At 41.2% G+C, this 23,098-nt stretch overlaps 2 protein-coding genes and 1 long non-coding RNA gene across 6 annotated transcripts; 2 read left to right on the top strand and 1 right to left on the bottom strand.

Moving 5' to 3' along the window:
* The first annotated feature begins 673 nt into the window (after window positions 1–673).
* On the top strand, window positions 674–10,513 carry LOC106603553 (SAM domain, SH3 domain and nuclear localisation signals 1b). 2 transcript variants are annotated; one of them, XM_045717102.1, is made up of 10 exons: window positions 674–972; window positions 3,323–3,481; window positions 3,909–3,955; window positions 4,488–4,544; window positions 5,407–5,450; window positions 5,728–5,808; window positions 6,310–6,407; window positions 7,682–7,744; window positions 9,426–9,546; window positions 9,762–10,513. In XM_045717102.1, the coding sequence occupies exons 1-10, from the start codon at window positions 949–951 to the stop codon at window positions 10,211–10,213; spliced, it is 1,146 nt and encodes a 381-aa protein (XP_045573058.1). In that variant the 5' UTR covers window positions 674–948; the 3' UTR covers window positions 10,214–10,513. The 2 variants fall into 2 exon arrangements, with proteins under 2 accessions (XP_045573058.1, XP_014052873.2); XM_014197398.2 differs by lacking the exon at window positions 4,488–4,544 and having other exon boundaries at window positions 9,762–10,506.
* On the bottom strand, window positions 1,396–10,701 carry LOC106603554 (uncharacterized). 2 transcript variants are annotated; one of them, XR_001328438.2, is made up of 5 exons: window positions 10,545–10,659; window positions 9,407–9,485; window positions 8,988–9,288; window positions 6,283–6,375; window positions 1,396–2,627 (listed from the first exon to the last, which is right to left on the bottom strand). It is a non-coding gene; the product is annotated as an uncharacterized lncRNA (long non-coding RNA). The 2 variants fall into 2 exon arrangements; XR_001328439.2 differs by lacking the exon at window positions 9,407–9,485 and having other exon boundaries at window positions 10,545–10,701.
* Window positions 10,652–21,992, top strand: samsn1b (SAM domain, SH3 domain and nuclear localisation signals 1b). Of its 2 annotated transcripts, XM_045717104.1 has the most exons (8): window positions 10,652–10,920; window positions 12,185–12,265; window positions 17,077–17,211; window positions 18,230–18,365; window positions 18,978–19,135; window positions 19,298–19,504; window positions 19,743–19,893; window positions 21,037–21,992. In XM_045717104.1, the coding sequence occupies exons 1-8, from the start codon at window positions 10,858–10,860 to the stop codon at window positions 21,219–21,221; spliced, it is 1,116 nt and encodes a 371-aa protein (XP_045573060.1). In that variant the 5' UTR covers window positions 10,652–10,857; the 3' UTR covers window positions 21,222–21,992. The 2 variants fall into 2 exon arrangements, with proteins under 2 accessions (XP_045573060.1, XP_045573061.1); XM_045717105.1 differs by lacking the exon at window positions 12,185–12,265 and having other exon boundaries at window positions 10,722–10,920.
* The last annotated feature ends 1,106 nt before the right edge of the window (window positions 21,993–23,098 follow it).

The raw sequence follows: 23,098 nt of genomic DNA, 5'->3' as shown, positions 1-23,098 counted from the left end.
AGATGTGGACAGTTTATCTGAGTGGATTGAAAATGGTGGTATCATATCTTATGCTTTTAGTCTTTTATGTTGTTATTTCGTTTTATATTCAGCGTAGTGCATGACATGTCTGCTGCGTGTGTCTGCTAACATTGTCCACTATAACTATTGAACAACTGAAATCTAAAACATGAAGAATTATCAGGGTTTATAAGAGATTATACAAAAGACGGATTTAATGTCTGGGTTTGCCCAGTTGCATACACATACCAATTAACTTTATATGTAAAAAAAATAAAAAATAATTAACAGGCCTGCAATGTTTGGGTGGGGAAAATATTTTCTAGATTATTTAAATGTTTTGTGCCCTCAAGAAGGGTATAATATTGCAACAAATGTAAATACTGTTTTTTTTCTATAAATTGTCAAATATAATTTATGAATAAAATACCTTTGCTAAGTGTCACTCGGGAATATTATAATTTTTTTTAATTGGCAAAAGTAACCATCTTAACACTTTCACATATATCACTAAAGCCTGACTAAAAGATCACAACCCCATCACGTCAAAATCCCAGTAATGACAAAAACATCCCATAACAAAAGCAGCGTGAGCTGTAGCACTATTTGTTTGTTGTGTGCAGTTAGCCAGCCTGAGCCAGCGCCTGCCTGCTGAGAGTGTGATTATGGGTGGCCTGCCTGTTTGTGAGGGCTGTCTTGGACAGTAATGGTTCACTGCTTCTATTGGATTATGAGAGGGATTTTAAACTGGTACTAAGCCGCAGGGCTGTAGACAGCCTGCGGAGCGCAGGAGCTGTGTGTTTGGGCATGTGTATATAGGGGTGTGTGTTTGTGGGTGTGTGTGTGCATGTGTGTGTTTGTGTGTCCTAGAGTCCCCAGCAGTCAGCTTGTCTCTACTGTTTTCCATTGTCTGTGGCCAGAGGTGGAGGGAGGCACAGCATCTGAAATATGAACCTATTCTGCTTCTCTCTGGTAAGACACACGCTTGCTTTAATGAACCTTCTCTTTCTTGTATTTTTTATTCTTTTTTTGGTGTCTCAAAAACTCTACATCTCAGACAGGGTTGTGGATGTTTACTTCCTGAATTGAATTAATTAAAATGGAATTGACCACATTCCTGTCGCCAGGACAGACTGTCTTGTCTCTGCGTTCCCTGTCCAGTCCCTCTCATAATCTGGCAGATTGCTCAATCAGGGAAAGGATAGGTAGCACAGAGATGTTATTGCTGTTGACAGGGATCTGACATGGACTCTCTCAGAAGGAGACATAAAGGAGATTGAGCTTTCAGTCGTACTATGCTTTAGGAAGTTATCGAAAGACATTTGTGTATTGTAGTTGTTTGTCACGTCGGGTTTTAGAGCAGACAGATAATTTTAATAGGAGGCTTCAATGTTCTGAATTGATGAAGCGGCAAATGTTTTATTAATTGGTCCTAAAATACAATGTTTTTTTGACAAAGTAGGTTTCTATTCAAATACATACTTTTAGAGGTTGACAAAGAGTCAAGCAAGACAGTATGATGCTTTTGAATTTAACATTTCCTTTGTAATGTAACTTGAACTTTGAAGAAAAGTTTAAAATAGTATTCTTTGAATACTGTTGAGGGGGGTTATGAAAGTGGTTAGGACACAGTTAGAGAGTCCATTTTCCCTATATACATCCTGGATGAGTCTCCCAAAACTGGTTAGAAACCTGTAACAATAGCCCACATTTAAGAAAAAAAAAGCCTTACATTTTTTTATAGAATGGACATTAGATGTAACATTTAAAATACCTTTAAAAATAAGAAAAAGTTCATGTTTTTTGCATAAATGTTTTTAGCCTGTTTGGGATTACTGGGTGAATGTGGTCGACATGGAGCTCCTTAGAACAGATCACGGATCACCAGGTTATGTAGAGAGGAACATGTCCTATTCATGGATTAGGCCAAAGTAATCACCCCAGAGTCAACATTTAATCCCCTATGCTCACTGTGTAAAGTGTCAATGCAGCTACTTCATTTGTTGTTGGCATGTTATGTACACTACACACTTCAGGACTTGACTTTTACAGCAGGTCTGACTGTAACCCAAGGTAGGATTTAAGACACAGGTAACTGGGTTGGTTTAGCACACCATAGGGATTCATAACAGACTTTAGGGGTTTCCGAGACTAACCAACCCCGAATATGAATACAAAAATTATAGTACTAGAGCAGTGCTCAAACCCACTCAAGGGTCAAAGGTCAGAAGGACCGTGTCTTACTGTGTGCCATACTGTAATCAGATGTATTTTATCAAGTCTCCTAACCTGACCTGGCTAGCCGCATTCCCCCTGATTGGGAGACTCCAGCATGTCATTCCTATCCAAATAACACTTATAGAACTTGCAACTAGACAGTGAACTTGGTGAAATGGCTTGTGTGTTAAGATCAGAAAGAAAAAGTGTGGCACTGCAACTTAAAGATTTGACTGTTTTCTATCATCACCTCATGCTTATGACAACCAATATAACACAGTAACAAGTCACGAAACTTGGCAAAGCGTGAATTTTGACCATTGAGTACATAAACAATACCCTATGGAATAGTCTATTGAGAACACAGGGGTTCTCAAACTGGGGTCCGCCGAGGGGATCTGCAGCCAGATCTGAAAACATACAAAATATAAAAATAAATAAAATAATGAACATTATAATTTTTTTACATTAATATCACTAACAACAGATATAACGAATTCTGGCCAAGGGATCTATGGAATAAATGTAGAGGGTGTAATACAATACAATACAATACAATACAATGAAATATAATTCATCTATAATGTATCTTCATAACCCTGGGCAACATAGGCCTGGGAGGCTCACAGGGATATTGGTATCCATAGTACTCCATTATACATTTTTCAACTTAATACTTCTTGTATTCCCCCAAAAAGTTTTATTTACTTTTTGTTTTACATAAATACACTGTAATTTAAGCTTTAAAATGACAAAATGTGTAGAATCGCAGGATATAATCTTTAAAGCTGAAACAACAAAAAATCTCTCTGCAAAATTCTCGCTCTGATGCAAAGAGGTGGGCCTTTAAAATGTTACTTCCCAAGGCCCGAAACTTGGTTTGTTCGGCCATGCACTGCTGAAGTCATAGTAAAACTCCTTGTATGCTATTTTTCTTTCACTCGAGTTATGAGGGGGTCCCTGATGAATTTGCTATCACAAAAGACATCCCCGACTCCCAAAAGTTTGAGAATTACAGCAGGGATTCTTATACTGTTTTATGTCTTATATACTGTTTTATGTCTTTCCTGTCCCTGATCATGTTGCTCTCTTTCCTCTGGTCTAGGAGGGCTCGACGGACAGCCTGTATGAGCCTGCTCTCAACAAACACCCAGTCATCCAAGAAGACAGTTGTAGAGTTCCCAGTCGACACAACAGCCGACACAGCAGCCCTTCTCTGAGGGACAGGGCCAAGTGGAGAGGCTCAGATCCATGTATACCCACAGTGAGTTCTACCAAATATTTAACAAAATATCAATACACTAACTAATGTACTCCCTAACCCTAGAAAATTGTTGCACATCAACACAGTTTCAGTTTCTAGATTGAGCATTTATAGATAATCTATAGGTGACTATCCAGATAAAGCGGGACCTAAAGTAGACCTCATACCTCATATCAGGCCAACAGATTCCAACACACTGATGTTAGTCTCCAACAATAACAAACCAGTCAGACACTGCTGGTGACCTGTGACTGCAATCTGCTGCTGAAACTTCAGGTCATTGGATGGGTGCCTGAAGACCAACTTTTCTGTGTAAGCCTATATCAGTCTCTAAGTTTAATCAGGGTATTTGGAGATGGCCTACTTGTGCTATACATTATGTGTGCCAGTTCAATGCAGTGTTACATTACATTTATTTTCTTCCCAGGAGCTGTCCGAGGCTCACAAATCCCATTTGAAAAAGAAGAAGAGAAGGTATGGAAGTTTGTATTGTTGTATTGTTTACGGCTGTCAGTCAATAAATGCTTTGGTTAAAGAAAGAGTGAGGGGCTTAGTTAACCCCTGAAATGGATACTAAGGCGTGCTGCTTACTGTATACCTCAAGGAGATAATGAGTTAATCAGGAGTTCTCAGCAGGTCCACTGTTAATGTTGCTGTCCTTTCATGGTGGCCTTCACTCTCTAAGCTTCCAGGGAGCTGTCTGTTTGGACCTTGGTCCATTGCTCAAGTCCATTAGAGGGCACCTATTCCATAATTTTCATATCGGAACAAGGTCATAGTTCATAGTCTGCTTTGACCGAGGATTGGATTTTTTTAAATGACCCAATAGATGTTGAAGTTCAAGGGGGTTCCTAGGGATGTTTATTTGTAATGTTATTTCAAGCAATTACACACTGAAAGCTGAAGTATTTTTCTATATATTTGACAAATTACAAGCAGTCTACCTGATCTCCTTCACTTAATTCTACTGTAGTAAACAATTAAAGATGGAACTCTTTTCTTAAAGATGTACTTCTCTCCAAAGATCCACAAACAAATTGGCAAGCCCAGTCCATTTACTGACGTAGGTGGAACATAAAACATGTTTACAGTTGTAAACATGGAGCCTATAGCTAGCCTGTGGTTGTGTTTAACTATGATATTAGATCAATGGTGTGTATTAGGTGTTATGGTGCAATTTCATGAGAGTTGGGTGGGATTAGGATTAGATTATTTGCGACAAGAGTTGGGATTTTTAATATTCTTTCCCATTTACATTTATTGCATGTATTCATTTATTGCATGTAAGTCTAAAATGTAAGATAAAAGATGTGATTTATAGCCACATTTCACAGAATGTTGTTGTAAATACAGTACCTTGGATTTGGATTTCCCAGAATTTATATTTAGGCTAGTGGTCTATTGTAAAGTGGTTGTTCCACTGGATATCATAAGGTGAATGCACCAATTTGTAAGTCGCTCTGGATAAGAGCGTCTGCTAAATGACATAAAGGTAAATGTAAAAATGGTTTACAGAATGACACAGACCCATACTGTTCAAAACATTGCTATTGCATGCAAGGAGATGGGTCAAAATGTAGAATTGTACTGTGGAAATGACTTGTGTAATTTTTGATTGTGAGTGAATCAAACAGTTGTGTTATGACAAATCTTATCAAGCACTTCATTGTTGTTGAAAGATAAAATCCAGTTAGTATTGTGTGTTTCATGTGTTCACATTGCAACCCTAGCACCAGACTTCTCCTGAGGTGTTGTTAGAGCCATAACTAATATGTCATCATCATAGACTATTAGTGACATTTAACTAATATGGTTAAACAACAACATTGACAAAATGTCTGCGTATTGAGTGAATGCTCTGCTGGAGACAACTTGTAAAGACAACCTCAACATTGACCGGAATTTATTTTAATTTGTAATTTCAGATCACATGTACCAACAACGTCAACATCGGACAATGAAACCATAGGTTAGTACAAAAAAAATAATTGACGTACTCAGATGTGTTTGAGTGAGCGTAAAATCACAGGCTTCTTACTAACTTTGCTTTGATCCTGCTCTCCAATTTATTTGGAGCTGTATAGTGTGCACACAATGCTGCACTCAGTATTAGTAACCTACTTGGCCGTGCTAGACCTACTGGCTTCTGTACTCTATTTGATTTCACTTGGCTCTCTTAGCCTTGCTGCCACTAATATAGAGACCTTAATGGCCTCGGTTTTCTTCCCCTGACCCCTCTATTGCAGATAACACAGACACTAATGTCTACTGGCAGTCACCCAGAGAGAAGCAAGATTTTGTTCACATCAAGAATAATCACAACGAAGGTAAACGGCCAGAAACATATGTCAGCCAAAGAACATAAACCTCATGTTTCATTTAGGGTATGCTTGCTAAGGCCCGAGAGAGACACTATGTGTGTGAGACAGACTTGTAGGATTTAGTTAATGATGACAGATACAGACAGACCTACTGATGCTCCCCATGCTTTTCCAAAGTCAGTGAGGAAGGAAAAAACCTATCACGGTGTTTTATGATGAGGGATTATGTTGAATGTAAAAAACGAACTGAGGCGGGCCCAGACAGTTTCCTTTGGATTCTGGTTCATGAGGCATAGTTACAGTAGGTAACCCTACACCTGCAAATCTACAACCAAACAAGTCAAGATTGTGGTGTGTGTGTGTGTGTGTGTGTGTGTGTGTGTGTGTGTGTGTGTGTGTGTGTGTGTGTGTGTGTGTGTGTGTGTGTGTGTGTGTGTGTTGCTGACAACAACCTACTGAGTACCAAAGAAGTGGTCTAACCTTGCATTCTTGCCTGTGGTTCCTCAGAGATGGGTCAAGGTCCTTGTCAGAGAAGCGTGCTGGCGGTAGAGGACAGAGTGGAGCAGCTGAACTCTGAAAGAAGAGAAAAAGAGCCCACAACTCAGGTAATACTATACATATCATCATCATCATCCTCATCATCAACCTCATCATCATCCTCATCAACTGTTGGACAAAATATCAATTGTAGGCTAGCACGATACCACAAATTCGATTAGAGATATTGGACTTCACTTTTCAAATGACAAAGGCAACTAGATAAACACTTTTCCCCTGAAATGAGCAGCATTAGTTTAATTTACCCAAACAGGTGAGCCCAAATCACCTGGCCTTGCTCATTTCATCAGTATAGGATATTGGGTACACATGCAATAATCTCTAGGTAAAAGTCACATTTTGAATTTCCGACAGGCTTTTTGTAAATTCTCTAATGCCCTCCCAATCACACATAAATCTGTAAAACGTATGGCCCTTGTTTTTCACTTTCTGTTTGAGATATAATCACTTCCTGATTGAAATGCTCGATCATTTTACTAATGAATTCCCCTGACACAGAGCTTTTTGGTTGTGTAAACATTTTGGGTCATCTTGAAATACAGAGAAAGTAATCTAGTCCCTTGATAATTAGCACCGTAGCCTACATTAGGCCTACTACAGCCGCAAATATTTAAGGACTTGGTGATGGTTGTGGTGAAGTCCACGCTAGGCTCCTATCCTCTTAGCACAAATGTGTTCTTTGTTTCTCGCCAATTCGGGTGCATTAATTGTTTTATTAAATGTGAATGATCCGTTTATCAATTCCTGCGATTGCCGCTAAATTTACCGTTAATCCCCGCCATTTCTCAGTAATCTAGAACGATAGTGTTTGGATAATTTATTATTATTCACGGAATGTATTATCAGTAGGCCTGTCACATTCATTTATCACTCTCATTCTTGACGCCGACCCGTTTCCAGAGCTCACAAACCACGATACACTTGTGAGAAATACGTTTTGGAATATTTCATTTCATTTAAGACTTTTCTGTCAATTTCCAATTTTATTTGGAGAGCTCCATGTTTGTTTGCATGTGTCTGGTTCCTCCATCCCGGCAAAATGTTCAGTGATCGCACATAGAAATACACATGCATGTCACGTTTGGGAGCCAGTAGGTCTATTGTGAGTTGAGATACATTTGGGAATAGAGATCAATTTGTGAACAGTGATGAAATCTTATGATTAAGTCTGATGTAGACTAATTTACCAACATAATGAATGATATATAAATTGTCTTTTATGTAGTGCCATGTTGAACATTAGGCCTAACCCTGGTTTTCACTAAAAGCATTGAGGATATAAGTAACTCATTAAACGTGTATTGTTATTTTGTTTATGCAGGGGGTGAACTTCGAGGCCTGGAACCCAAACTATGAGCCCCCTGACATCCATCAGCAGAACATGGTGAGTGTTATCGTCAGCAGGGGCAGCCAGAGACCTCATGCCCATTGAAACTGATGGTGTACCTTAATACATTTTCAGTATTTATCTGAAAGATATACACAATAAATACAAGAAATACTCTCTTGTTTCATGCAGTGCTAAATACTGACCGTATGCTACAATAGACGACACAGTAATTGTACATTGGAGAGAAGAACAATGCACTATGGCATTAGCACAATCTCCTGTGGGACAAGCAGGCAGCAATCACTTTAGCAGCACAGTGATAATTATTAGTAATGCAGTGCAGATGGCAGAGCATGGAAATGGTAATCCCTCACCCACATGGCCCCTGAGCTGCACGCGGATCGGTCTCTCTGTGTTAGTGTGTTTGTCTGGATGTGGCACGTGGATCGGTCTGTGTGTGTGTGTGTTTGTCTGGATGTGGCACGTGGATCGGTCTGTGTGTGTTAGTGTGTTTGTCTGGATGTGGCACGTGGATCGGTCTGTGTGTGTTAGTGTGTTTGTCTGGATGTGGCACGTGGATCGGTCTGTGTGTGTTAGTGTGTTTGTCTGGATGTGGCACGTGGATTGGTCTGTGTGTGTTAGTGTGTTTGTCTGGATGTGGCACGTGGATCGGTCTGTGTGTGTTAGTGTGTTTGTCTGGATGTGGCACGCGGATCGGTCTGTGTGTGTTAGTGTGTTTGTCTGGATGTGGCACGTGGATCGGTCTGTGTGTGTTAGTGTGTTTGTCTGGATGTGGCACGTGGATCTTTGTGTGTGTCAGGACATGTGACTTTATGTTTGTTTGTGAGACCAGAAAGGATGTAGCAAGCCCTCTCTGTGCTTCTTTCTCTACATATAGTATACCCAGGAACCGGCAAGGGGAATGTGAGCACACATGGGTTATTACATGTTGTGTCCGTTTATATGGTTCTTCTGTATTTGGTTCTATTTGAGATTTTGGCACAATAACCGTTGCTGGTGCTGGCATATATGTTTTTATTGGGCTCCCGAGTGGCGCAGAGGTCTAAGGCATTGCATCTCAGTGCTAGAGGCGTCACTACAGACACCCTGGTTCGAATCCAGGCTGTATCACAACCGGCTGTGATTGGGAGTCCCATTGGGTTGCGCACAATTGGTCCAGCGTCGTCAGGGTTTGGCCGGTGTAGGCCGTCATTGTAAATAAGAATTTGTTCTTAACTGACTTGCCTAGTTAAATAAAGGTTACATTTAAAAATAATAATAATTGAGTGAATTGTACCTTTGCATTTTATTTTGGTGAGGTTTAAAAATGTCCCGGTCCATCCATTCCCTCATCCTTCATCCCGCCAGTTGAATTACAACTAATAGATCAACCAACGTCCTCAGGTGACTGGGAAGACACCATGTGATACAGTTAGACCTACTGCTCTGCTGGCCAGGTTTGTCAGGGTGGTTGGGGTGAGGAAGAGGTAGGCTGTGAACTCAGGGTAGGAGACGTCAGGTGTGTGTCTGTGGCGGCGGCCATATCACAGACACTCCTCCACTTTAATCTTCTTGTTGACTCTATAACCAGTGCAAAACTAAAGACAAATAAAAATAAGACAAAAACATGGCATGTGAAGTTTTCACTTGACAACTTGAGAGTACTAGGCATTACATAATGCACACTGATATTATGGACACTGATAGCCTACCTACCCATATTATTCTGCTGCAGACTGGGGATGCGGAAGCTGACATGGCTGAATCTAAGGGAAAGCTGAAGAGGTTCCAGAGGCTAGTGAAAGTGAAGAAGGGAAGCCAGATGGGACTAGATGATGGAAAGACTGACAGCAATTGTGAGTTCTAATGGATGCACCTTGGCTCCAAATTCAAAGACAGAGCTGCCTGCCTGCTTGATACACAACAAATCCTATGAATACAAAACCCTAGAATAATAGGGGCAACTCTCGTTAACAATTGAAAGCTGATGATTTTATTATTCTTTAAAGAATAAATTACGTATCTATGAATGAATAGGACTAAAAAGCCCTTTATTTCTCTTCTTGTCCAGGTCACTTGGCAGATTCTGTGTTCAGTAACGAAAGTCCTGTCATCACCTGCATCGGGCTGGGGAAGAAGACAGAGAAGAAGTCCTCGAAGGCTGACCCACCAGCGCCACAGAAGCAGCAGACTAAGGAGACCAATGGGAAAGCTGTGGAAGGACCTTGGAGCACTGGGGTTCACCACCACCACTGGGGCCTCACAGAATTCCCTCCACCCTGGGATGTCCCCTACCACACCTGCCACCGGCCCCCAGGCGAGCCTCGGAACTATGGCTTTGACTTCACCCTGCCCCGAGCAACAGCTTGGGACCGCTTTGAGAGTCTGGTCCAGGAACTGGACAGCAAACAGACGCCGCCAGTGTTCTCACACCAACGGGTCATCCGCTCGATCACAGATCTGGACATCTCAGAATCCACGGTAAGATACGGTTCTCTTAAAGGATCATACATACAGGTCTGACAGAGGTATTGAGGGAAGCTGTGGGACTGGTGTTTCCTGAGAAATGATTGCTTTGTTGGGCACACTTTCCCCTACACAGGCAAATTTCGATTTGGTATTTATTTAAAAAAGAACAAGCTTATTAAGGTAATAGAACGGAAACTGCAATATACAGGCTTTGTGGTAATTCACCCCTTCCTGTGCTCACCAGTCACTTGGCCACTTCCTCATAAGTAATTTTACTGGTTACAGTGAACTACCAAAAAACTATGAAGACAACAGTTTGTGACATAGTCTGAAAAGTCTTTCGACCTTAAACAATTGCAGTTATGGCAAAAAATGAATTACTCACATTATTACAACCCCAATCCAGCAGTCATCAATGAGGCTTTCTGGGTGCACTGAGGATTATTCAGTGTCTGTAGCTTGTTGACCAGACTTTACCACCTCCCACCTAAAAGTACAACATGCATGTCTTTCATCACAGAAAAACAGACTGTGTAGATATAGTCACATCCTGGCTGCCTTAGAGGAAATGTAGCTGCTCTGCACAACTGTTGCAGTATAGTAGGTTGTTGATATGATGATTGGTTAAATAAGCAACAGCACAGTTGTTTTTTATCAACAACAAAGAAACTGACCAGCAGTTATTCAGATTCAGCACTATGCTTCAGAGGAAAACGTCAAATGTCTCAAACAAAGACACGAAGAGCAAGACAAAACCAAAGGTGAGATGATTTAAAAGTCTGGTTTTTTTTGTGTAAAATGTGCTTTTCGATTTGCTGCTGTAATAACAAAAAACAACATTTTATATGGCTGGGCATTTTGTTTAAACATTTTCTAACTTAAAAGTACTTGTTGTAATTTCAAATAAAAGGAAAAGTTCTAAAGCATATTTGCCAAACATTAGGCTGTATTTCAGCAGTAACTCAGGATATTGAAAATGAAGATTCACTCAAAAGTTTGAGTTCATTATAAAAGCAATACTAGCATTTGTTGCTCTTGTTATTTGACCATTATTTCTGTTAGAAATCATTCGCTTTCCCCAGTAGGTGACAGTGACTGCAGCCGGCCAAGGTTCACGGTTCACTAACGGTCAGATGATCATTGCGGGGCCACGAGCCAGGGTTTAATGTAACAGATGTTGGATGAGAGCCTCAGAATGACCACTAAAACTAATCTAATGGGCCGCCAGTGAACAACGGACCATTGCTTTTCACACAGTCACATTTCTTATGACGTTTATGCAGATTATTATCTTTCAATTAGCATAGTGCAGATGAGCAGATGACAGGTTTAAGGGCGAACAGCAGGATGTACTAGAATAGTAAAAGCCATAACAATAACGCTATTATATAACAGGAATACAACACACACAAAAAAATGTAGCACAAGAATGATATGAAATACTATAATATTCAATGTATTACATTGGATTTAGTATAAGAGATTTACATTACATCACTTTATGGCAAACAGCCGACCATAACTGATACAAACCTCATTAGCTGTAGTGAAGCTGAACACCACTCAGTACTCACCCATTACCATACAGAAGTACTCATAATACTCATGATATCAATAGTAGTAGTAGTAGTACAAAACAACAATACTACAAAGACAGAGTTTAGTTTGGCAGCTTTAGAAAATACATCTCCAGAGTTCAAACTGAACCTGCAGTTATATCATCAAATCCAATCTTAGTCAAATGCAACATAAGACACAATAAGTACAAAAAAGATTAAGAGAAATCTCATGAAATGCCATAATGGAGCCTGGTGGTAATACAGACAGTACTATGTAAATACATGACCAGAGGAACAGCCAGGTTAGATGTATGGTTTACAAGGTATAGGCCTACTACAGACATGACTTTGTTTGTATTGTGCTGCTTTGAGTTCAACATAAACACGACAGCCAGACAACATGTGTCCTGCTGTTACCATCTCAAACACGTTTTAATCTGTAAAGTTAATCTCTCATCTCACCCAGCGCTCCACCAGCTTTGGCCGATTTGACTCACTCAGACACCAACCAGACCCAGTGAAGCCAGAGGAAAATGGAGGTGCTTTGGTACGTGAAGCATCTGTCTGATTTTGTCGGCTACTTCAACAAGTAATTCCTTATAAGTGACACTGTAAACTTTCTTAATTGTTTCTATGGATGTGACGGTCTTGGAATTTTGGATTGCGGTTATTTGTCAGCCAAATGACCGTGGTCACCGTTATAGCCGTTTGAATAGCATTTTTTTTAAACATTTTCTCCTCTCCTCCGCTCATGACCGCATGTGCTGCCATAGAAATAGAATCGAATGGGAGTCATTCAAGTCAATGATGGCATAATGGGTGGACTGGCGGCCATTGCAAGCGTACCAATAGCAGAGATAATTTAGAGAAGAGGGGAATCTCACTCGAATCGTATTAACACCAATTGTGTTCGTTCCCATGTGTCGTCAATGGGCCACGCGGTGCATTATGGGTGATTATGGGACAAGGAGATCACTCCTTCAAGAATGGGAGTCAATTGGACGCTAAACTAAAAAAACAGCATTAGCATGAATTACTTGAACAAGAAGTACAACATTACGAATCTTTTCCGAGATGTGAAATAATTAACTTGTTCTCTGTAATATCGTAGAGCTTTGAAATCGTGACATTACGTACTTTCAAAGAAAATAGGCAGGTTTCTCGACTCATATCCACAACATGAACGCGATTGGTCGACAGTCTGCAGGGTGGGGCGTTATACGTGTCTCCATTCATTGGCCACTGGGATTCCTATCTCCTCCTTTCTAAGTATCTCTGCCCATAGAAATAAAGCAGTAAGTAATAGCAGGAAGTGTACCCATCAATATGTGCAGAAATGTTTTGGATTTAAACTCAACTGACAATTACTTACATTTACATTTAAGTCATTTAGCAGACGCTCTTATCCAGAGCGACTTACAAATTGGTGCATTCACCTTATAATATCCAGTGGAACAACCACTTTACAATAGTGCATCTAAATCTTTTAAGGGGGGGGTTAGAAGGATTACTTTATCCTATCCCAGGTATTCCTTGAAGAGGTGGGGTTTCAGGTGTCTCCGGAAGGTGGTGATTGACTCCGCTGTCCTGGCGTCGTGAGGGAGCTTGTTCCACCATTGGGGTGCCAGAGCAGCGAACAGTTTTGACTGGGCTGAGCGGGAACTGTGCTTCCTCAGAGGTAGGGAGGCGAGCAGGCCAGAGGTGGATGAACGGAGTGCCCTTGTTTGGGTGTAGGGGCTGATCAGAGCCTGAAGGTACGGAGGTGCCGTTCCCCTCACAGCTCCGTAGGCAAGCACCATGGTCTTGTAGTACTTAGGTGATAATGCCCGAAAAGCCGGTGTTTGGAGGATATATTGGCACGGGTGTTGGCAAACCGTGCCAATATATCCATCAAACACCGGCTTCGAGGGCATTATCACTTTTATACAATGAGTTATATCAACATATTCAAATAATGATTCACATTTTCATAAAAAAACATTATTTTGATGAATTTATTCATACTATTTCATCCTCCCACAAGATATAGTCCTGACATAAATTGAAGGTTGCTACCCAAGCCGACTGGTCGTTCGTTCTATTGGTTCGATTGACAGAGTAGTTAAGTCCTTTTTGTTCTGTATCTATGGACGCGACCCAGTCGTTCTTTCTAAATGTTCCATTGCCATACTGGCTGGCAACGTTCTGTTAAAGTTGCGACAGTTAGTTTCTGGTATCAGAACAAAATAGTCAGCACATAGTAACTTCTGATTTATTTGTACTTTAATTAATGCAAACACGTGTGTGGTAAATGGGTGGTTCGTATATATACGGTCTGCTGTTTTACCTCGCAGGGCAAACAGAGAAGAGAGCATCACATTCTATTGTTCTCTCTTTTATACTCTGACAGAGATAGTTCCCGCCCAATGCTGGCCTGTCAGAGGGAGGAGGAGCGTGGTTTAAACGTGCTCCTCCTATCGTCGGCGTGCAGGCTGGTCCCAGCGTCGTGACGCACTTCCTGTTGCCGGTTGTAGTTCTTCTGGTCTTCAGCAGTTGATTTATCCATAGTTTATATACTTAACATTGTAGCATAGCTTCCCCAGTATATTATATAAGTTATGCATACAAATAGCCAGTTCAACCCTAACAGTTCTTATAACCCTTGCTTGCTAGCTAGCCAACTACTGCTAACTTACAGTCACGTCAAACAGTGCAGCCAGAATAACAGCAAAGTAGCTGCATTTGTGTTTGTTTGAGCTGTTTTCTAGTGACATTTATTTGGATACAGCCATAACAATGAGCTAATAATGCGCGATTTCGCCTGCATAGAAAATGTGCTCTCTCGTCAAGACACTCTTGTTCAGATGAGCTAGCCATCAACACAGCTAACACAATCACTTCAAACTGAAGCTGGAAAGACTACAAACTAGCTGCATTTCATTTAGTTTCACCTGTTTTCTATTGACATTTATATATCCATAAAAATGATGCCAGCTGATTCATGAGTTCGACGAGCTGAGAAAAGCTGTCTGTCTGCCTCTGTCTCGTCCCGACTCCCTACACCTTCATTACTATGGGACTGCTGAAGATCGAATTTCAAAATGTAAACAATGTTGCAAATGTCGAAGAGACATACAGCAAGGTTAACACAAATCTCCGCAGTTGAAAACCAAATGCTAGTCTAAAAGAAATGGGAGATAATGTCTAGATGCTTTTTATAGTGGAGAATTGCCTGGCTGGACTGATGAGACAGTGGATTGCACAGTGAGATGGAACAGAGTAAATAGGCATTTTAATGTCATAGCTTTAGCGGGTGGTAATTTGTGGAATAAACACCGACTGGAATGCGATTTTTTTTAAACAATCATCAGTATTAGATCCACCCGTTGTATAATAAAAATACATTCCATTGCATGAGCCACATAAATTAAATTAACATTCCAAACTCAGCAAAAAAAGAAACATCCTCTCACTGTCAACTGCGTTTATTTTCAGCTAATTTAACATGTGTAAATATTTGTATGAACATAAGATTCAACAACTGAGACATAAACTGAACAAGTGCCACAGACATGTGATTAAGAAACGGAATAATGTGTCCCAGAACAAAGTGGGGGTCAAAATCAAAAGTAACAGTCAGTATCTGGTGTGGCCACCAGCTGCATTAAGTACTGCAGTGCATCTCCTCCTCATGGACTGCACCAGATTTGCCAGTTCTTGCTGTGAGATGTTACCCCACTCTTCCACCAAGGCACCTGCAAGTACCCGGACATTTCTGGGGGGGAATGGCCCTAGCCCTCACCCTCCGATCCAACAGGTCCCAGACGTGCTCAATGGGATTGAGATCCGGGCTCTTTGCTAGCCATGGCAGAACACTGACATTCCTGTCTTGCAGGAAATCACATATAGAACGAGCAGTATGGCTGGTGGCATTGTCATGCTGGAGGGTAATGTCAGGATGAGCCTGCCGGAAGGGTACCACATGAGGGAGGAGGATGTCCTCCCTGTAACGCACAGCGTTGAGATTGCCTGCAATGACAAGCTCAGTCCGATGATGCTGTGACACACCACCCCAGACCATGATGGACCCTCCACATCTAAATCGATCCCGCTCCAGAGTACAGGCCTCGGTGTAATGCTCATTCCTTCGACGATAAACGTGAATCCGACCATCACCCCTGGTGAGACAAAACCGTGACTCGTCAGTGAAGAGCACTTTTTTACCAGTCCTGTCTGGTCCAGCGACGGAGAGTCCAGCCTCTCTCAGCCTATTGCGGACAGTCTGAGCACTGATGGAGGGATTGTGCGTTCCTGGTGTAACTCGGGCAGTTGTTTTTGCCATCCTGTACCTGTCCTGCAGGTGTGATGCTCGGATGTACCGATCCTGTGCGGGTGTTGTTACACGTGGTCTGCCACTGCGAGGACGATCAGCTGTCCGTCCTGTCTCCCTGTAGCGCTGTTTTAGGCGTCTCACAGTACGGACATTGCAATTTATTGCCCTGGCCACATCTGCAGTCCTCATGCCTCCTTGCAGCATGCCTAAGGTACATTCACGCAGATGAGCAGGGACCCTGGGCATCTTTCTTTTGGTGTTTTTCAGAGTCAGTAGAAAGGCCTCTTTAGTGTCCTAAGTTTCATAACTGCGACCTTAATTGGTCTTAATGGCCGTTCCACAGGTGCATGTTCATTGATTAATTAATTGAACAAGCATGGGAAACAGTGTTTAAACCCTTTACAATGAAGATCTGTGAAGTTATTTGGATTTTTACAAATTATCTTTGAGAGACAGGGTCCTGAAAAAGGGGCGTTTCTTTTTTTGCTGAGTTTAAATTACCATGGAAATTATAGCATCACAATACCAGGCAGCCATTGCGAGTGTAACCATGAGTTTGCCAGTCAAATTCCCATCCCGTTCTATTCATTCTATTTCCATGTGTGCTGCTGCTGAAGTGAAGGGGGCTTTGCCTAGGCAACCAAAGACTAGTTTGCTAAAACACCTTGCTTTTGTCAGCAAGGAGCAACAAAGTTTCATCACATTGTAAAGAGTTCATGTTACCGCAGAAACCGCATGAATGCCCGGCCGTCCTGTCTTGAGATTGTTCCACAAACAAAAAAACAATGGTTTCAAATGGTTACGACGTCTGTTTTTTTTTTGGGGGGGGTTGATTCGTCTTCATCCATAATCGGCGGTAACACAGTACGGTTATTGTCCCAGCCCTAATTGTTTCAACATTAGTAGATTTGTATTTATTTTTCCAAAATAAACTGATTCATGTTTCAAGCCAGCAGGGCTGACTCATCTTTTTAAATTATGTTGCTGTATCGTAGTTTAAGCATTTCAACTATGTAACAAACAAGTGTATGTTGATATGTGTGCAGTCTGCAGAGGGAGAGCAGGTTAATAGTGGTGACCAGACCAGATCAGGAGGTATAGGCAAGAAGATGAAAGCCATCTCACTGACGATGAGGAAGAGGATGGGCAGGCAGTACGCTAAAGCCCTGTCAGAGGAAATGGTGAGTGAGACGAAGCACGTTGTGGCAAACAGATCAACTGTGCTTTCTTTTCTTTATTTTTTAGTTTGAATATTTTTAAGGTAACAACATCTATTAAAACAAAATCAATATTGCACTTCAATTTTTAAATTGCAATTACCATTGTACAGTTTTTCTTTACTTTGCAAACAAAACCGACAACGCCCCCAACCTCAACTGTATTTTTTGACATTCAGTGTACCACAGATCTCTGATAAAAGCCAAATGTGTGAAATGAAAGTTTAACTAAAAGAAAGCTGATGTCTGAATGCAGAAGTATAGGCTGGTATTTAGGAAATGTACAGTAAGACCACACAAATTATGGGAATGGATCAAGTCCACATAAATGAACAATATAAAACCAACAGAACAGGAACCTTGGAAGTGAATAGTACAGAATGACAATATAGTGATCATAGAGTGGTAATAGAATACAGTGATAATACAGTGCATGGCTCCTCAGGAAGTAAAGAAAGGAGGATTATAAATGATGACGAACAAATTAGGCTAGGCTTTTAGTCCAGAGACCAACATGTCCAAACACTGGTCAGTACAGGACAAAGATTCATTAACACGTCACCTGATAACCAAATTATTTGCGAAGCTAAAAAGACACAACTCTTCTCTCACAAAGAGAACAAGGGAGGTACAGTCAGAGCCTACGGAGCAGGTATAGGGGGATTACACACAGCTCCTGCCTATGTCAAGTCTCAGTTATAAATGGCAAGGCAGCTCTGTGTGGATTAAGGACTCAGAGAGAGGAGAGAAGCTCCTCTGAGTTCTTGCACAAACTACCTGGGATACTGAGCCGGTTTGGCACACGGAACATCTTAGAACCCTGCCCCGACCCGGCCCTCTGATTAGTTTAGCTTTCTCTTTTCCTTCCTCCTCAACCGCCATGCTGTGAGCGGAGATGAGATGGGGAGTGACGGCATAAGGAGAAAAGGAGGGCAAAGAAAATAATAAAACGTGACCTGTTCTGTTGTTTTTTTACTGGTAGTGCGACGAGACGGAGAGAGATGAAGAAGGAGAAGGGGATGTTGTTTACAGCGTCCATTCATTTCCAAAAGGACACAGAAAGTCCAGCCACTCTCTGGAAAGCCTCTACAGTCTCAATAGTGGACAAAGCTCCTCCAGTAAGCACACAGCCAACACCTTACGGGATTAAACATATTCACTCTCTTTACTAATGCAATTTTAGTTTACTCTGCAGTTGATAAAAATCAAGTGTGTAGTTTCATCTGCTAAGGCATGTTGTTGGACCTTGATTTACCCAACAAAGGATGCCCGACAAACATAATCACAGTCAAAAGTCTAAACGGTCAATATTTAATTCACCGCCATAACCATCAAACTGTAACTTAATATTATAATTGTTAAGTAGACTACTGTTAGACCAGCATCAATCATAGGAGGCTGCTGAGGGGAGAACGGCTCATAATAATGGCCGGAACGGTGCGAATGGAATGGCATCAAACACCTGACAACCATGTGTTTAATGGATTTGATACCATTCCCCTTTTTCCGCTCCAGCTATTACCACAGGCCTGTCCTCCGCAATTAAGGTGCCACCAACCTCCTGTGAAATCAACCACATTAAGGAGTAAAAAAATGACCTCGCTATGTAGCATGATGTATAACAACACCCACAATGCTCACCGTAACACATTCGGCCCTGTGTTTGTAAAGGTTGTTGTGAAGCTAACATGATGTCTGTCTCCTACCAATCCAACTGTGCTGTGCCCTAGGTGGGGTTACCAGTGGGTCAGATGGCTCCAGTAACAGAGACAGTCTGAGGCTGGATGAGGAGCTGCCCCTTTCCTACACAGGCCAGTTCTGTGGCAGAGCCCGGGTCCACACTGACTTTGTCCCCAGTCCCTACGACACTGAATCACTCAAACTTAAGGTAACCTACCTGACTGAACCACCTGACTGAATTGTCAAACCTGTCCTTCAGCACATCCTCGTGGACTTTTAAGCAGTTGAGATAGAGCCAATGTCTTGCAAAGTAGCTTGTGAAGACCTAATACATGCATTGCTCAAGTAAAATGCCAATTTCTTCTTTCAGGTAGGGGATGTGATTGAGATCATCAGCAAGCCTCCTATGGGGATATGGACAGGCATGCTGAACAACAAGGTGGGAAACTTTAAGTTTATCTACGTAGACCTCATAGTAGAGAAGGTTCCTGAACCGCCTCAGAAGATGACACACAGGAGGAGCAGGAGACCCCGGCCCAAAACGCTACAGGAACTCCTAGAGCGCCTCAATTTGGAGGTAAACTGACTCTCTCTCCTTGTCTCTCTCTCTCACTCTCTTCTCTGTCTCTCTCCTCAAACCTGCTGTCACAAACAATCGCTCTCAAACAAATTTGTTTCCTGCATTCTTAAAAAAAACTATAAATTGCATCTTTAGTGAACCATACATTTCTGATGTGATGACAGACAGGATTGAGATGTTTTTATTGTAACATGATGGCTTGCTTACCGATTGGTATTGTTTCTCTGTGTTGTAGGAGTATGCCTCTTCCCTGCTCCTTAATGGGTACCAGACAGTAGATGACCTGAGGGAGCTGAAGGAGCAGCATCTGGTGGAACTCAATGTGACTGATTCTGAACACAGACATCGTCTGATGGCTGCCGTCGATTGCCTCCAAGAACCCCAAAGTGAGTCAGGGCAGTCTTTTCCCTACTTTGATTTCCAGGTGGGATGCAAAGGCACTTAAGACAACACCTGGGCCTTCTGGCATCAACATTGCCAATTTAAACCAATAACAATCCAAACTATTTTATGTGAGGCGCTCCAGAGTTGCTAGTTCTGACAAAAACAGTAGGTGTGGAGGAGATCATAATTCCCTCTAAGCATATTTACTGTATTTAGATTGCCAAAGGCCTGGTTTTAGATGTGAAGCGGATAAGGAAGGGTATACCGTCAGCGGAGGAAGTTCTGTATCAGGGCCGTGGTATCATGGACACAGATAAAGAGGCTATTGATAACTGGATAACCACCACTTACAGCACAGAGAACACAACAGGACAGTTACCACACATAGTTCAATACAGTCACAACCAATTATTCAGGACAGTTACCACACACGGTTCAAAAGAGTTACAATAAACAATTCAGGACAGTTACAGCAAACGGCTCACGACAGTTACCAATCACAGTTTAAAACCATTATAACAATACTGCTAAATTGGCAAACTGTCTATTATAACGAAGTAATATCACTGCAAGAAGTGAACTTGCAAGAAGTGAACTTCAGAATACAACATTAATTGAGTGCATCTCAGTGAGTGTAAATAACAGGGTATCAGCCATCTTGTCCTGGCCATAGCTAGATAAAGAAGATGTGTTACACTGCTAATACCTTAAGAGTCAGTTGCTAGAAGGACATGAAAGGAAAGGCTGAGTGGTAGTCAAGAAACATAACATTGAGTGATGCAAGACAAGACAAGCTACTAACAGGAAATGTCATTTTCAGAAGCCACTGTGGTTTGGGCGTTGCACTAGCCCATATATCTTGTTTTTCAATCTTATGCAAACACTTTGGATCTTTTGAACTTCACTTTTAGCTGCAGTAACCAAAAGTAACAAGGGCTCGGACTCAGAGATTCAACAGCCTACATAAAAATTGAAACATACTAGCTGCAATAGACATACTATTTCAGTGCTTGAGAGAAAAGGGAAACTATAAAAAAAAGTTATTTCTGCAACTCTGATATTGTGGGAGCATATCAGATTTGTGGACATAACATTTAAATAGACCACTATAAGCTCTCTAAGCCCTCATGTCTGTTCCATTCCAGGTGATGGTCAGGAGGGAGAGTTAAACCAGGAAGCCAAGTCCCCAACTGAGAGTATTAAAGCTGACCTGAACTGCCCCAGAGACTCTGGCTGCTACATGCCTTCTGACTGCTCAGACAACAGCAAGGAGGAGACAGACATCCACGTGCCAGCACTGAACCATCATCCTCCCATGGCTCAGACCTAACCGCCACCAGCAGATAGACACCCCTAAGGGCCTTTCAGAAAAATGATTGATGTGGATCCATGCAACAATTGTCTCATGCGAAAGACCCTTTACGTAGGACAAGAGCACTCCTCTTTGCTTTCATACTGCATTCAGTATCAGTAGCCTGTGGCTGGCATTGCGGTTGTTATGCATGTACCCACTATTTCCACGTAATTTCAACCCCAAAAAAATCTGTGATGACGGTGAATCAACTTTTAACCTAAATCCAATGACAATGTTGATTTCACGTTAAATTCACATTAGTTGACAACTCAACCAAATGTAAATCAAAACTAGACGTTGAACTGATGTCTGTGCCTAGTCGCCATCTACTGTACACCAAAGGCAGACCAGGCATTTCCTGAGTTGGCTTGGGTGCTGGTTTGTAATTGTTGATGATGTATCCCAAGCCTTTACAGTTATTCCTCAAGTCTCGTGAGTCATCCTGTCATTGGACCTGTGAAATCATTGCAGTAGGCTAGGCTTTGTTTTTAGCACAATGTGCAATGTCAACATTACATTTTCAGAGGTGCATGTGGAAGAGGGAGATATTAAATGAGGGTTTAAAGCATTTTTCTACTGCATCTCAGATTTATATTATTGAACATTTTGTTAAAGTGATTTGAGAGTCAGCAGCTTACTGACAGTTTTTTGAAAGCTCTCTTTCATTCTAGCAATTGTTTTACCAATGTATTAATGAAACGACTAAGAAATGCAATATTTTTCCAAAAATAAAGTATTATAATTTTCTGCAGCTGTTAAATCATTTCTGGTGAGAATGGCACAAGGGGATACATTGTTTTTCTTCTGAATTGTCATCAGGAAGAACAACCAGCAGATGTACCAATATAGGCCTACAATTGGTTGGTAAAAATTCTTCATAATACAGTCATTTATTAACATTTGCATAGGCATGAAATAAGCACACTGGATACATTTACATTCTTTATTTAAGCAAGTCACTGATTTCAGATGGAAATCTAAGAGGTACATCACTCCACCCTTACTTCAGAGCAGGAGTCCACATGGTGGAAGTGTTGTCCAAATCCCTCAGTGAACACCATATATCCTGGATTGGGCCTAATCCAACACAGGCCTATTTATTCCTAAATGTATAATCCTAAACTGAACAGATTTGATCATTCTGTTATTAGCAGTACGCCATTTATAATGAATGGAGAAATGTTTTTAATAGCACAATCAGGACTCTTAAGGAACAGATCTGTGAAACACTGCAATTTAAAAATATACTGGTTTTGCCAACTCACACAATTATGGGGTTTAATATTGACTAGAAAACACTTTAAAAATGACAGTAAGTACATTTGCACAGAGGTAAAATTACATACAAAAATATCCATAGTATATGATGTACAACTACACGGTCATGTTTTCCCAAGATAAAGGGACACCTATTGCTTTATTTCCACATATGATCCACATATAGTTCAAGTCAAAAGTTCTGACACACGTACTCATTCAAGGGGTTTTCTTTATTTGGACTATTTTCTACATTGTAGAATGATAGTGAAGACATCAAAACTATTAAATAACACATATGGAAACATGTACTAACCAAAAAAAGTGTTAAACAAATAAACATATTTTATATTATAGATTCTTCAAAGTAGCCACCCTTTGCCTTGATGACAGCTTTGCACACGCTTGGCATTCTCTCAAACCTGCTTCACCTGGAATGCTTTTCCAAGTCTTGAAGGAGTTCCCACATATGCTGAGCACTTTTCCTTCACTCTGCAGTCCAACTCTTCCCAAACCATCTCAATTGGGTTGAGGTCGGGGGATTGTGGAGGCCTGATCATCTGATGCAGCACTCCATCACTCTCCTTCTTGGTCAA

Source organism: Salmo salar, chromosome ssa04 (genome assembly GCF_905237065.1).
Source record: "Salmo salar chromosome ssa04, Ssal_v3.1, whole genome shotgun sequence".
In the NCBI taxonomy this organism is placed as follows: Eukaryota; Metazoa; Chordata; class Actinopteri; order Salmoniformes; family Salmonidae; genus Salmo; species Salmo salar.
Note: the sequence above shows the minus strand (reverse complement) of the source record. Positions and strands in the feature narration are given on the sequence as shown.